The following is a 15996-nucleotide window of genomic DNA, read 5'->3' as shown; positions in this document are numbered from 1 at the left end:
TTAGTCCTTGGAATAAATCTGAATCAATTATCAGCTCAATTGACATGTAATTACCCAGTAGTAATGTTCTTAAGAAATCATAAAAATCCCACATTCACATTACTTGGGAAGGGGTGTTATATCAAAAGTCTCATTGTTCAGCTGTGGCTTTTTTCCCCCTAAAAGTATAAACCTTTAAATAAAGTAACTATTCCTTAAAACTTTTAGGCTATTAATGTGTTGGGCAACACGTGAAAGAGTGGAGACTACAGAATTTCATAACTTGTGAAATTTCCAGGCAGAAAATAAAGTCCTTCTTATGCCACCTTCCGGAATCATTCTAGGATAAGACTTCAATTGCATGAAATAAAAAGTCTTTTGTGACTGTTCATGGTACTTATCCTGAGTAGGCAACTTTCAGAACTGTGACTCATGACAAAAGGAAATCCCACAGAAACTTTCTAAATTCTAACTTATTTTCATATAAATGATCACAATCAATGGTATTATCATTAGTCAGTTGAATATTATTAATATTTGTGTGAACTATGGCAATCTATAGGCACAGAGCTCTTTTTAAAATCAAGGCGTTATTCATTTATTTATTTTATTTATTTTTGGTGGTTGTGGGGCTTGAACTCTGGACCTAGGCATTGTCCCTGAGCTCTCAAGTGCATACCACTTGAGCCACAGCGCCACTTCCGGCTTTCTGGTGGTTAATTGGAGATAAGAGTTTCATTTTTCCTGCCTGGGCTGGCTTTGAATAGTAATCCTCAGAGCTCAGCCTCCTGAGTAGGTAGGATTACAGGTATGAGCCACCAGCACCCTGCAGTTTACCCTTCTTAAGATGGCCAGAACCATATCCAGTGGCTTAAGTAGTTTTGATTTAAATTACTTTATCATCTCAGACTTTTTTTATATTTAGGATTTTAAACAAAACCTTGAGAATATACTCAAAGAAATAGAGCATGACAGGGCATGGAAGGGAATTTCCTTCCACAGTTCAAATGACTTCCAATGAGAGCCTCTTTTAAAACCTTACAGTGTACCTTTTATGTGGATTTTTTTCTATGTTTAAATTTGATTTACTAACTTTTTTTTTTTTTTGTCCAGTTGTGGGGCCTGATCTCTGGGCCTGGGCGCTGTCCCTCAGCTCTTCAGCTCAGGGCTAGCGTTCTACCACTTGAGCCACAGCGCCACTTCCGGCTTTTTTCTTTTTGCTTATGTGGTGCTGAAGAATGGAACCCAGGGCCTCATGCATGCAAGGCAAGCACTCTACCACTGAGCCACCATCTCAGCCCTGATTTACTAATTTTTTTTTGCTTTCTATTTTCTCTTGGATTTAAAACATGCTTTTCTCTTTGATTTTTCATTTATATTCTGTTGGTGCCTTGGAACATTTTGCACTGTGAATATACATCCTTTTAGTGGTCAAAGTGATGTATGAGTCCATAGGTGACACAGAAACAGGGAATGCTCAAGAAAACACCCAGAAGCAAACAATTTATAGATTTTAGAAATTGTGCACACACTTAAAAGGGTGTCCCACCTGGACTCAGAAAAGAAATAGTTCATGTTTTCTCTGAAAGCTTCTCATGCAATTTTCTTTAAAAAATATCAGGTTACCACCTGTAATTCTAGCTACTCAGGAAGCTGAGATCTGAGGATTGCAGTTTGAAGCCAGCCTGGGGAGAAAAGTCCCCATGTGACACTTATCTCTAATTAACCATTCAAAAACTGGAAGTGGCTTTGTAGCTTAAGTGCTAGAGCTCTAGCCTTAAGAATATAGAGGCCCAGAGACAGTGCTCACACCCTGAGTTCAAGCCCCACAACCTACCAAAAAAATAAAGATTATTAGATTGATAAGGATATAGTCCTTTTTCAACCTAGGTGGAAGAAATTTTATTAAAGATTTCCAAATGTTGTAAAATACCTATAGTTCCAGCTTTCTAGAAAGCATTTCTTGAACCCAGGAATCTGAGACCAGCTTAGGCAACATGGCAAGAGCCAGTCTTGAGGATGAGAGGTATGGGGAAAAAGGGGTGGAGAGGGGAGAAAAGAAAGAGGAGAGGGGTAAAGATAAGGGACAAATTGAGGAGAGAAAAATTAAAAGCATTTCCAGTAAGATTGGATACATCCAGGAATGTTGAGAGCTGGGTTCTGATTTTTTGAACATAGTATAGACAGGCTGAAAGTCCCACAAAAGTGCCCTCAACTTTGCATGGTGCAGAGACTAATGTTGGAGTTGGACAGGAGGATGGTGTGGTGAGAGCTGGAGAGGGGCTGTCAGCAGTATGAGAGGGCAGATTTGTTGAGTGTCACATGCTGCATCACCAAGCTGGAAAACATTAAGAGAACCGTCAGCCCTGCTGTATTGGATTCAGATTGGTCTGTGCTGTAACAAATACTGGGGAGAAATAATTCATGGAAGTAGGAATTCATCTGGCTCATGATTTCAGAGATTTCAGTTCCTGGCTGGCTGGCCCCATGTTTCCGGGCTTGAGGCAGACCATCATGGCTGAAGGACATAGCTGAATTATAATAGATGGTTAAATATCTTCTGTGCATTAGAAAACAATCCTAGAAAAGTTTTTGATATTTGACACTTACTTAATAATAGTATAGTTTTTCTCCAGTAAAGCATTATACTGTTGTTCACTTGTATCTCATCTTTTTTTTTTTCAAAAGTAAAGCTAAAACTGCCTTTAAGAAACTTATGTCAAGTTGGGGAGGTGGAAAGGTACAGAAGCAAACAGATAATTAGAATATTACTAATATATGTGGCAGAAGAGATAAACAGGAAGAGTTTTGAGGACAGAGAGGAAGGATATTTATTCTGTGATAGTCAAAGAAAGTATCCCCACATGTATGATACTAATAGGACTTCCCCAAGCAGTAAATAGGACAGGAGGACAGAAGTATATTCTAGGCCAGTGGAATACCATGTGCCTTGGGGCAGGAAGGGCATGGCTAGACTTGAACCCTTCCAAGAAGGAGCTGAGACACAGAGCACTTCTGGTAGGGCAATAGGTTTGGTGGCAGGTGTAGTGAGGTGCATGCAGCCTTGAAATCACAGTGGAACTCTTATCTTTCCAGCAGGTTGACTTCAACATTTTCCCATTGAAAGCTTTTGAATGGAAGAATGAATGGTTACTAGAGCATTTAGGACAACATGAGCTTTTGAAGAGAAAAAGAAGAAACCTTAAAGAACTTTGATAAGTTGTCTGACAACTGGAGAGCCTAGGGTTGGGGTTGAAAGCACCTTGGGTAGAGGAAGACGTTTTTACCCAGGTGTTATCTTTTTTCAAAGAACTGCTATTTCCCACTTAGTAGTTCATGCTTCATTGTAGAACCTTTTGAGTTTGAGGGTTTTTTTTGTCTTCTCAGGGGATCACTGTGTTTGATAAAGTTCATGACCCCACTATTAAATTTCCAAGGTTTGATAAGTCCTGTGTTAAGCTCTCTTTAATGCAACACAGAAATTGGAAGCCACCCACTCTTCTTTGAAGATCTGCCACGGCTTCCTTGAACACCTTTCTGTGTTTGTTTAGGGGTGCTGTCAACACTTCTGTCAAACAGAGCCCCTGGATTGCCTCATGTTCTTTGGGGATAGAACTTTGTCTTAGTATAAGGACTTGTTCACAAAACCTTGCCAATTTTCACTTACCTAGATTTCTGCCTTTAAAAAGAGAAAGGAAGAGAGAAAGTGAAGGAAAAGAAAAAGAAAATGAGTGAGAAAAGTTGAGAAAAATTCCATAGAAGGTAAGAATATCACTGGATGGTAGAATTAACTTGAAATATCAGTAGGGAAAAGTCATCTATGTGAAGGCAGTCCTATATTGCTGCAACTTAGATAACTCTAGAAATAGTTATATGCAATGTTGAATGCCATAATTTCAATTGTTCACTCCTCTTTCATAATAATAAGGAACATTTTTATTTCATTTTAATAATTATAGATTACAGAGAGCATTATAATTTACCAGTTTAAATACTGGTAAATTTTAAACAGCTGTCAGGGGTAATAGTGTTTTAGCAACAACAAAAACACTTAAATAGAAGTTTGAATGGATCAGCAATCACTCAATTTAGAATACAAAGTGGAAATAGAAAACAGAGAAACAAAATACTCTGGGAATGATTGATATATTACAGAAGAATTTCAATTCATACGTATCAAAATTTTGTTTATTTCTATCTTTAAAACAAGACATAATGAGGCATAAAAGATTTATTGAAGGCCCACATTTGAAATATATATTTGAATATACATATTTGAAATATACTGAAATCTAAGTAATAAAAACCCATTTCATGAGTTGTTTTTTATTTTTCTCATACTTTCAAGATTGAGGCCTACTTTATGAACTACAAGGAGTATAAATTTTAAATGTACCATTTTATGTATGTATAAAATTATTGAAGCCAGGCGCCGGTGGCTCATGCCTGTAATACCAGTTACTCAGGAGGCTGAGATTTGAGGATCGTGATTCAAAGCCAGCCCAGTCAGGTAAGTCCATGAGACTCTTTTCTCCAATAAACCACTAGAAAACCAGTAGTGGCACTGTGGCTCAAGTGGTAGAGCACCCACCTTGAGCTGAAAAGCTGAGGGACAGTGCCCAAGCCCAGAGTTCAAGCCCCATGACTGACCAAAAACAAAACAAAACAAAAAAACATTGAATGATATATAGAATATTTCCAGTACATCCTGAAACTCTGTATTTAATTTATTTATTAATACTATTTTAGTAGCACTGGGGTTTGAATTCAGGGCCTTATGTTTGCTAGGCAGAAACTCTAAAATTTGAGCCATGCCTCCAGAGTTGATCTTATATTTTTATTCAGCCCAGCCTCAGAATTCAACTCTGTTACTTATGTCTCCTACATAGCTGAGAATACAAGTGTGTACTACCTATCTATCTATCTACCTACCTACCTATCAACTATCTACCTATCTACCTATCTACCTGTCTTTGAGACTGAATCACTTATTTATGTAAAAACAAACAAATGAACTATTGCTTCAATTACCTTCCTGGTTGAACCTCACAATAACTGTGCTGAGAAAGAAAGACAGATTTAAAAGAAACATGTAAAATCTTATCTATATAAAATTTTAGAAAACGCAAATGAAGCTATAGTGACAAGTGATCAGTTGTTGCCATGAGTTGTGATGAGAAGGCAGTGGAGAGCAGAAAGGATATGAAAACACTTGAGGAAACTGCATCTACTCATTGTCTTGATTGGGTTGATGGTTATTCTGATGTATACATATTTGAAAATATATCTAATTGTACACTTTGAATATGTGCAATTTATTGTTTAAGTTATATCTCAAAACCATTAATTTTTTTCAGGAATATATTTATACTATTTCCATTTATATTTTTTCCACAAATCAATGTAAACATGAATGAGTTGTATACTATTTGTATTTAACTTTCCCATTGGAAGAGACATGCCATTATATTTCTCTCCTTTTATTCATTAAATCTTTCAGTGGCAGACATATTAGGATGTCAGAGAATCAGAGAAAAAGCTTTCTCATTAGTGAAGTAAAGAAATAGTATTATTGAATTCCTATTATGTAATATCTTCAGTTTACATGTACCACTTATTTTGAACAAAAATACACTTTTTTGGTTTTTAACTTTTCTATTGTTATTATAAAGGTTTTGTTCGGAGGGATTACAGTTACATAAGTCAGGTAATGAGCGCATTTCATTTTGGAGAATGTCACTCCTTCCCTCACTCTCTCCCAGTTTTTCCCTCTAGTCTCCACCCACAAGTTATATAGTTCATTTTCAACATAATACATGTAAATGTATTATGTAAATGTATGTAGTTTATAGATGAAGAAATTAAGCCCAAAGAATTTAACAGAAAATAGTGCAACTATGACTGAAACCCAGCCCTGTGTGACTTCTGGGACATAGTACTTTCCATCAAGCCATAATCAAATATAAAGAACTCTTGGGCACTGAGTAACATGCCTAATTGTTTCTGAGGAAGTCTGAAGCCTTCAGGAGAGAGGCTCTAGTTTCTGAGATGCACTGGAAGCTCTCAAGTATTTTGTGCTTTTTTGATTGACAGAGTCAAATTACATACCACCTACCAGGCAGAAATATTATTTCCTTATTCATTGGTCCAGTACTACATATGTGGTTAATTCATAACTCTTTTCCTTCTACAGTTACCTCAGTGATCTGTATTTAAACCAGCAATGAACAATTGCAATGGGGTAGAAGCTACCAGTTTTATTTTAATATAATATTTGTAAGCATTCTTTATAGGCTGTTTCAATTCTCACAGGGATAAATTATTACTCATATTTCTGAATTGGAGTATATTACATAAAGTTTAAATGTGTAAAATAACACTTAAAAGTCATAAAATAAGCATAAAATTTAGTCCTGGAATGATATTAAACATATTAAATGATGATAAAGTGTAAAATAACACTTAAAAGTCATAAAATAAGCATAAAATTTAGTCCTGGAATGATATTAAACAGCATTGATGGTTAAGAACTATTAGGTAAGCGTGCATACATTCCAAGCCCCTTACAAATTTGAATCTTTCTGTTGTGTATAATGAACAGCTGAGTGAGCTAATTCCTTTCTAGAATTTGACATTTGTCTTTGATACAGACCAAAACCATTTAAAAAACAAGCTTCAACACCGCAGCTGCTTCCTAGTAACGAGGCTGGCTTTTAAACGTATCATTACTGCCTTGTGCTCTATGAAGTGAGGACACTGACTCACAGGTTATGATTTATGTTTAGTATTCATCCTGTTACACGTTTGTGTTCAGTGCATACGTCACGACGCTGATGAGCACCGATAATTGAGTCCCTGCTCCATACCTGAAACTAGGAATTATGCGACAGTTTAGTGTCGCACTGTAATCAAACTCTAAATTTTATCATGTATACCACATTCGGAACAATAATCCGGAATTCAGCACTAGGTCAAAGATCCTGATCCTGACTAGCAACTTTCAGTCCAAACAAGTCAGAGGGACGGGATTTCCCGGCAGGCCGTCCGCGGCAGTCCGTCCGCCTGTGGACGGGGCCACGCCGAGACGCTCCACCCCTACCTCCGCCCTCCTCCACTCCCCCACCCGCCAAGCGCACTAGTGCGCATGCGGAGAGACGACTATGACCCTGAGAGGCTGCCGTCGCGCCGTGCGCAGGTGGGACGCCGCGCGTGCGCAGACGCTCGGTGCGGAGCCCGGCCGGAAGCCAAGATGGCGTGTAAGTGGTCTACAGGCTGCAGTTGGCGATCTATCAGCAACTGAGCCGGGTGTTTTGGAAGCGGCTGTGACACATGCCCTGACTGCCGCCATGGCCCGACATCGCAATGTCCGGGGCTATAACTACGATGAAGGTAAGTGGCCGCGAGAGGCCGGGACATCCTTGGAAGCTGTTCCAGCTGGGACCCCAGCCCGTGGTGCCCAGTTTGAATCCCGGGACGGTGGCGCCGGGCTTAAGCTGGGGAAGGTAGCCGTGCCTAATTAGGTCGTGAGCGCGTCCCTCCGGAGCTGGGGTTCCCGGGGAGCGGCAGGTGCCGCCGCAGCGCGGGGAGCCGGGCGTCGGGCGGGGTTGGGGCCCGGCAGGCCGCTCCCAGCGCCCCCTCTCCCGCTGTGGGTCTTCCCTTCGGGGCGCCCACCGGCCTGCTCCGGCCTTCTCCCTCGGAGCTCTTGGCGGAGACGCCCGTGAAATGTAATTTGTAAAACGCAGACTGACTCAGTGCTGATGTTCAGCCGACCTGCAGTGAGTACCTGTGTGTTTTTCCATGGCAGGTTTGAGGATGAACACACGTTTTGTTTTTAGTGCAGAACGTAGTTTGAACTGTTTTTTTTTTTTTCCAATTAAGTTCATTTTGGGAACGTCGGAGTCAGTAGAAAAAAGATGCATACCCCAAAAAGGGCCGTTGTAGAGTCAATTAGATATTCTTGAGGCATATACTCAGTTTCATGTCTGACAAGGCTCAATGTAAATGTTTTGAAATGGTAAGAAAAAGCAATTCTAGAAGCAAAAGCATGGACAAAGACCCACTGAGTTAAATAAAATATGTATGTATGAATGTTCTCTAGGAATTTAAAAGAAGTTAAAAGTTTTCAGAAGAGGACTCCACGCAGTGGATAATGGTAGGCATCAGGAAACATCACATTAGTATAAACTAATGTGAACGAATGCAGGTGAAGAGAAGACTTACAAAGGTTTAAGGCTTTGTAAAAGTGCAGAGAAGATACTATTAAACAGGTTATTATTGGCACCCCAGTAGATTGTTCTAAGTCATCAGTGCACCATAATAGGGGAGGAGAGCTACACTCTGAGCTGTATTTGGAGATTGTGACCCAGGGTGTCCAGCATATGTTAATTTTCTGGTGTTCACTTTAGAATGAAATCCCTTTTGAGTAAGTTTTGTAAAGCATTGTCACCTAAGAGGTGACTTCACACTGGGAGTTACTTTACAAGTATGAAATGAAATACATGAATAGACCTTATTGTTTCTCATTTATTTCTTTAATAGAAATGTTGCTCTAAGATCAGTATTAAGATAACGGGTAAAAGCAACAGAATCAGAGAAGCTACAAAAAGTAAAGAGTGACCCTATTATGTGGCTACATAAAAGAGTTCCTATAAACCAGAAGGGAGTAGGCTATGAGCATTTCTATGTGAAGGATTCCTGGAGAGAGAAGAACTGCTTAATCTCACATAGTGCTGATCTCAAGGCCACCTGAGGTCAGGTTGTCAGGTCTCTTTGGTGACATCACAACCGAACTGGTTTTGTAGCCTAGGAGTCTCAACCCCTTTGCCTGCTGATGAAAGTGTACTCATCTTCAGTATGCACTTTACTCTTATTCCCAGTGAAGCTTTCCTTTGGACTCTCAGAATCATGATTTAAAAATCGCAAAAATGAATCTAACCTGAATGTCTCGTGGTCTAAAACAGTATGTTTTTTTGGTGCCTCTATTTAACTTACACTGTTTTTCTCTGTAATTTGGGTAGTACTTAATGTGACTGTCTCAGCTACTTAGTTTTAAAAGTCCTAGTTTAATTTTACAGTAGCTGGCATAATACATAAATGTAGTAAATACTTCAAAATTTTGTTGAAGAAACAATCCACTTTATCTAGACCACAAGAAATAATCTTTTTATATTGTAGCACTTTCGAGTCAATTTCAATATTGACAAGGTGACCTTGTTTTAAAAAGTCTTGTTTTAATTATCAAACTATAGATAGAGTTATTTGTCAGTTATTTGCCAATTAATTTATTATTTGGAATTATTAATTTGGAATTGTGATCTAATAAATTTATACCTTTTATCAAATTTTAGCACTTGTAATTTTTCTTTGCCACAACATTTGGTTTTAGCCTTTGAGTATGATGACCCTGCTGTATGATTTTGCCAGCCTCACATTGGTTAACTATATCTTTGGGAATTGGTTTGGATGTTATATTCCTGCTCATCTTTCCATAGCCTCTCCATTCCTGGTTCTAGTTTAGTTCATCTTGAGTGTTCCCAAATTGCTCTATATTTCTCAGGTTGACACTTGTTTGGTTTTGTGATTGTCCTTTCTTGTCTGAATTCTCTGTCAGAATTTTAAAGTGAGGAGCTTGGAATGTGATTGCTTTTGTACTACTAGTTGTCTCCTTAGTAGTCCCTGAAAATGTTAGTATTTGCTGTATTAGTGAATGTATTTAGAAAAATAATGTTTGTTCCTAATGGCTTGTTAGTATTAAATAGTTTGATCCATTAACTTGAAGTAATACAAATTTTGTGTCATATATGCCCTTCTCTACGCCATGTTTTGCCATAGAAACCCTGTATAACAGGTATAGTGATTTGAAAATCATTAAAGTGGAGGGAAGTGCCAGAAGGGAAGGTGGCCAGGGAGGTTTGCTGCCTTACTTAGAGTGAGCAGAGGATGTTCTGCAAAGAAGTGATATTTAAGCTGGAGCCTCACCAGGAAGAAACAACCTTAGGAAAATCTGGGCAAAGGTTGATTCCATTGTGAGGGGAACAGGTCTCTTAGCTTCAATGAAGTGAACACAAAAGGACAGAGGGACAAACAGTGTAGACGCTACACTCTACCCTGTAGAGGGTAGTTCTGAATGAAGAGCTATTTTTTGTGATATGATTGTATACCCTGTGCTAGTGAGTTCTATGGAAAGTCCTTTGGTATAGAGATTTAAATGCATTTAAAAAGGAATGGATCTGGGCTGGGAAAGTGGCTCAGTGGTAGAGTGCTCACCTTGAGTTGAAGAGCTCAGGGACAGTGCTCCGGCCTAGAGTTCTAGCTCCATCACCACCACCACCACCACCACCAAAAAGGAATGGATCCTATTTCAGGTTTTCTTAGCCTTGGAAGGACAATTCAAGTATATTGTATATGGGATTATAGTCCTCCCCCCCCCCCCCATCAGTACTGGAGCCTGAGCTTTTTACTCAAGGCTGTCTGTCTACCACTTCAGCCACAGCTCTACTTTGGGCCTTTGGTCTTTAATTGGAAATAGGGTCTCATGGACTTTTCTGCTTGGGCTGTTTCAGATTTCCATCTCCTGAATGTCTAGGATTACAGGTGTGAGCCCCTAACACCCAGTTTATATATAATTAGTTTTGAAATTAGTTTTGATCACATGTGGTGAAAACTTGGGAAACCTGAATAGAAGCAACTAGCTTCAAAGTAGAAGAACCATATACATTTTTATAAGTACAGAATATCATTAAGTACTAACTTTGTGGGTGAAATTCATAGACTTTATGGAAAAGTAGTTGTTCTAGGATTTTTAATTTTGACAGTATTTTAAAGAGAATTTAGATACTTCCTCATTAATAGTAAAACAACAAAAATGAACTTCTGAATGAGCTTATCTCTCTTTTTTTGTTTCAGATTTTGAAGATGATGATCTCTATGGCCAGTCTGTAGAGGATGATTATTGTATTTCTCCATCAACAGGTGAATTTCACTGTCTTGGTTTGAGTACTTAAAAATGTCAAGTAAAGGCTATTGCTTTTCTAGGACTAAAGTATTTCATAAGACTACACAATTTGTAACATTTGAATATATATATAAAATATATAATATAAACCTGTTTATATATATTATACATATAATATATACATGTGTATATCTGTGTGTATATATATATGTTAAATTTTTAAAGGTGTATAGTTTGTCCACTATAGTATTTAAAGTTTTGATTCAACCTGCTGAAGACTATGCTTTTGAAGTACGTAATCTTAATATAATAAAATAATCATTCCATCAGTAATGAAATTAACAATCTCCAGAGGCAGACAGCAGTTAATTTTATATCTCCAAGGATATTTTGAATATTAAGAAAAATGATGCTTTAGGTAAATAAACACTTCCAATTTTACATACTTTTTGGGTACTTTTTTAAAATTGGCACATACTATACATACTTATGAGATAGCAGTGCGATATTCTTTAGTTTATCTGCTGCTAAACAGTTTGGTAAATAAACTATATATAGTTCAGTCTGCTGATAGAGCTATAGAGATTTAGAGTACAAATTCCTTTATGATTCTGTATTAGGACTGCATCTTCTATATCATCTGCAATCATAGAAGGAAAACTGAGCTTTTTTACCTTTCTTTCATGTATTTCTCTAAAAGTATGTTTGTCTTCAAATTTTAGCCATCCATCTATATATATAAAATCAACCATTGTGTATAATGTGGGTGCATGTATGTAGTGTATGCACGCACGCTCACACACACACACACACACAGGAAATGCCTCACAAATTCCTCTATAGTTTTATTATAGCAGTACAAGGTGTATAACTTACCAGTAGTTAGGTGTGGTAAAAATACAATTCATAAAACTTTTCAAAATTTTAGAAGTTTGGTATAATTAAAATTATCTTCAAAGTCCTCTGGGATGGTCAAATTTTGTTTCTCTTCAAATTCATATGTTGAAATTCTATCTCAAGGTCATGGTATTAGGCGGTGACCCCTTTAGTAGGAGATTCACTTATGAGGATGGGGTGCTCAGGTATGGGCCAAGGGATGAAGAACATTTGGTCATAAAAGTTCTGAGAAATTATTTGCCTGTAGACTTCTTTTGGCTTATCTCAATTTAGTGATAATTTTATATGGCCCTGGAATAATGTTGTCATATCCAAATGGACTGTTGCAGAAAAAAGGTTTCCCACCCAAAAAAATTCCTTTGCCCTCCCGCCTTGTGAGGACATAGCAAGTAGGTGCTGCCTATGAACCAGAGTTTGCCCTGATCTTAGACTTCCAGAGCTGAGAAATACATTTTTCTTGTTTCAGAAGGTATGGAGTTAATACAGAATTTTGCTATCTAGCCTGAACAGTGTAAAATATTTTTCTTGTCTCATAGTCTGTTATGTTATTGTTTTATATTCTGTATCTCCTTAAATTCTATCTTTAGTCTCTGAAGACCAAACACATCTTTTTCACAATTCTTTTTCTTTATAAAGGTATGTGTGCTTTAGAACTAGTCTTAAACACTTCTATTCCTTCTATTATCCTTTTCTAGTTACTTGTTTTGAAATCCAACTGGGACTTTATTTATGTGCCTTCACTTAAGGTCATGGACTTTCTTCATTTAACCTAATCATGTCCTTTCCAGACTGTTGCCAGTCAGGATTCTGTTAGGAGATAAAAATTATACCAGGCACCTTACCTGAGGAAGTTTAACTTAGAAAGCTGTTAAAGTCTTACAGAGCAAAACACATGCAAAGGAAAACCAGAATATCAAGAAGGTAATAACTTCAGGAAGTACTTACAATCCCATTTCATAGGGGAATAATTAATTGGGTAGGGTTGAAACTGACTTTTTAGAAACTTGTGGAGGCTTCCTGAAACTGAGACTTAGACTACAAGAAGAGTGTTTTACTTTATTGTTTTGAGTGTGAACTTTACAGGGGGGCTGTATAGGTGGTATTTAAACATCTAGGGTGAAATGCACTGCCTTGATGATGCTGGTGTCTCCAATAGGACCCTTTGAAGCTGGAGTTCAGCCTTTTGAAGAAGGGATTCCATCCTCCTGGATGGGTCTGGTATCTGCAGAGTGAAGATGATGTTGATGCTTTTTCTGGGGACTGTGGAGAAACTGACATAATTGTTTACTGAAAGATTAATGTTGCCAGGATGATGCTGGCTAGAATAAGAAGCAAAAATGAAAAGAGTGTATACCTTTATTCTCCAGCCTTTCACTTTCCCTTTAGCATCTTATTGGCTCATCCTAAAAGGGAATCAGCTATCAAAGACTACATGTGTTGCCGGGCGCTGGTGGCTCACGCCTGTAATGCTACCTACTCAGGAGGCTGAGATCTGAGGATCACAGTTCAAAGCCAGCCTGGGCAGGAAAGTCTTGAGACTCTTATCTCCAATGGCTTAAGCGGTAGAGTGCTTACCTTGAGCTGAAGAGCTGAGGGACAGCGCCCAGGTCCAGAGTTCAAGCCCCATGACTAACAACAACAACAACAAAAAGATATGTGTTTCATAGACATAAACCACAGAGCTGAATAAATGGTGGGTTAGTAACTATAGAGATAGCTTAATAATGACATTCCTTTGAAGCTCCTTATTGAGGGACTTGAGGTAATGTAAGGGTTAGTGATAAGAGAGGTTACATTTTTCTCCCCTAGGAGTCCCACTCTGTGTACTTGCACAGGACTGTGGCAATATGGCAAGAGCCTAGTCACAGTAGGTGACAGTACTACTGTCCATGCCACTCACATTTGCAGTGCAATAGAGATGCATGGTATTTTCACCTATCTAAAATGATTATAAGGGTATAGTATTAGAATGGCGTTTTAAAGAATACCCCTACTGTATGGCAGATAGTGGAATGAATGAGGTTATTGGATTAGGTAGACTTAGGAGACTATGATACTAATTTAGAGGCAATCAGGAGATTTGGGATTGTGTTCTTGAAGTAGGGTGTCCGTACCATCAGTATCAATTGAAGTTTGTTAGAGGGCCCTCTTCAAGATTCTGAAACTCAGAGTGAGGTACAAGCAGCTGTTTGAACATGCCCACTAGATTATGGTCCCCCACAAAAAACAAACAAACTGGTGATGATGTTTTTGTTAGCAAGAGTCCCAAAGCATGGGGGACATCACATGGGAAGAGCTCGAAGTTTGTGTCTCCTACACCTCTTAAAAGAATTGCTTTTGGCTGGGTGCTGGTGGCTTAGACCTGTAATCCTAGTGCTCAGGAGGCTGAGATCTGAGGATCATAGTTCAAAGCCAGTCTGGGCAGGAAATTCCCTGAGACTTTTATCTCCAGTTAACCACCAGAAAACTGGAAGTGGCAGTCTGGCTCAACTGGTAGAACACTTGCCTTAAACTAAAGAGCTCAGGGAAGCGCCCAGGCCCAGAGTTCAAGCCCCATGACTGACAAAAAAAAAAAAAAAAAAAAAAAAATTTTTTTTTTTGCAATGAACTACAGGATTTTATTCTGGAACACCAAAGGCCACCTTTTCCCTCCACAAACTTGTATATTTTTATTACTGAGATCTTTACACATTTTAAAAGTCAACCTAAGCTGGGCGTGGCGACATATGCTACTTGGGAGGCAGAGACTACCAGAGGATTGTGAGTTCTAGGCTTGGCAGAGTTAGTGAGGCCCTATTTCAGAAAAAAGTACAAAAATCAAAAGGCTTGGGGACTTGGCACAAGAGGGAGAGAACTTGCATGCATGAGGCCTTGGTTTAATCCCTAGTACTAGGGGGAAATGGCAAAACCAACTTGTATTTTTAATAATCTTGACTTCCTGAGTTTGGGAAGGTTCTCGGCAGGAGGTGGGATTGGGAGAGTGGCATCCTGAGTGGAAGAAACTACTTAGGATGAGGAGACCGTGTACTGATGCAGGTTTCAGCAAAGAGGGCTAAGAAAGGAAATAGGAACCAGATTGAGTAACCAAATTACTCACTCCATAATCCACTGCTTTAAGTCATAGATTAGAACCTTTAATTTTTCTTTGTAAGAGAAATTGAATGGTGCTTGCTTTAGCAGCACATACCTCTGTGGTCACTGTATTTGATTTTGGTGCCCTGGGTATTGTATATACGTTTATCTGAATAGGGAAGGGAAAGGGAACAACAAAATGGTGAGACAAAGGGCAAAACAGTACAACAACAGTACTCACAAGACAATATGTTGGAAATGAACTGCACAACTTGGCGGGGGATAGGGGAGAGGGAAAGTGGGAGAAAAATGAGGGAGGGGCAACAAGTCAGACAAGAAATATACTCACTACCTTATGTATGTAACTGTAACCCCTCTGTATATCACCTTGACAATAAAGTTAAAAAAGAAAAAAATGAACATGAAATGGCATATTATAGTGTTCCTTAATCATTTTATATTCTAGCTGCTCAGTTTATTTACTCACGACGTGACAAACCTGTAGACTATGATTATGAAGAACTGAAAGACTCTCCCAATTCTCATTTGAACCACCAGCTAAGTGAAATTGACCAAGGTATAGTAAAATACAAAAACTGTATCTATGATTCTTACTTGAAAATGATCAAACACTAAAAACACCAGAATTGATGGATTTTTTGTTATTGTTTATGGTAATGACTATGGATAGTAACAATATTAGCATATATAGTAACAATATAGCTTTGTATTTTGTAGGAAATTGGACATTGGTTCCTTATAAGGAGTAAATTTAATTGTATGATTTAAAAGTTAGTTGTGTGGCTGTTGGTTTTCAACTGGGAAAATTTATTTGGCTTTTCCATAGGAGGGAAGTTCCAGTGATTCATTATAAGAAATTAAAAAATTATTTATTTCATGAGTTCTCTATGGATCTTATGGTTAGCTTTCAGGAACTCCTTTATTTACAAAGATGCTAAGTCTGGAGAAGCTAGAACGAAAGATTGAAGACCAGTGTAATACTGTACAAGTGTCCTACTATTCACATTTGTGTACATTGTTTTAAACTAGAAGTTGTTTTAAATTAGAAACATTTTATGAATAATCTTTAAATA

The 15996-nt window shown here is 38.2% G+C and overlaps 1 protein-coding gene across 2 annotated transcripts in view; it reads left to right on the top strand.

Moving 5' to 3' along the window:
• Positions 1-7169: 7169 nt before the first annotated feature.
• Hbs1l (HBS1-like translational GTPase) overlaps positions 7170-15996 on the top strand; it is a 69352-nt gene continuing 60525 nt past the window's right edge. Inside the window, exons 1-3 of one of the 2 annotated variants that reach the window (XM_013026855.1) lie at positions 7170-7368; positions 10885-10950; positions 15369-15479. In XM_013026855.1, coding sequence (XP_012882309.1) covers positions 7326-7368; positions 10885-10950; positions 15369-15479 — 220 coding nt within the window. In that variant the 5' untranslated portion in view covers positions 7170-7325. The remainder of the gene's footprint in view (positions 7369-10884; positions 10951-15368; positions 15480-15996) is intronic. The other variant, XM_013026854.1, reaches the window with a different exon arrangement.

This window comes from Dipodomys ordii, unplaced genomic scaffold (genome assembly GCF_000151885.1).
Source record: "Dipodomys ordii isolate 6190 unplaced genomic scaffold, Dord_2.0 Scaffold97, whole genome shotgun sequence".
Classification (NCBI taxonomy): Eukaryota; Metazoa; Chordata; class Mammalia; order Rodentia; family Heteromyidae; genus Dipodomys; species Dipodomys ordii.
Note: the sequence above shows the minus strand (reverse complement) of the source record. Positions and strands in the feature narration are given on the sequence as shown.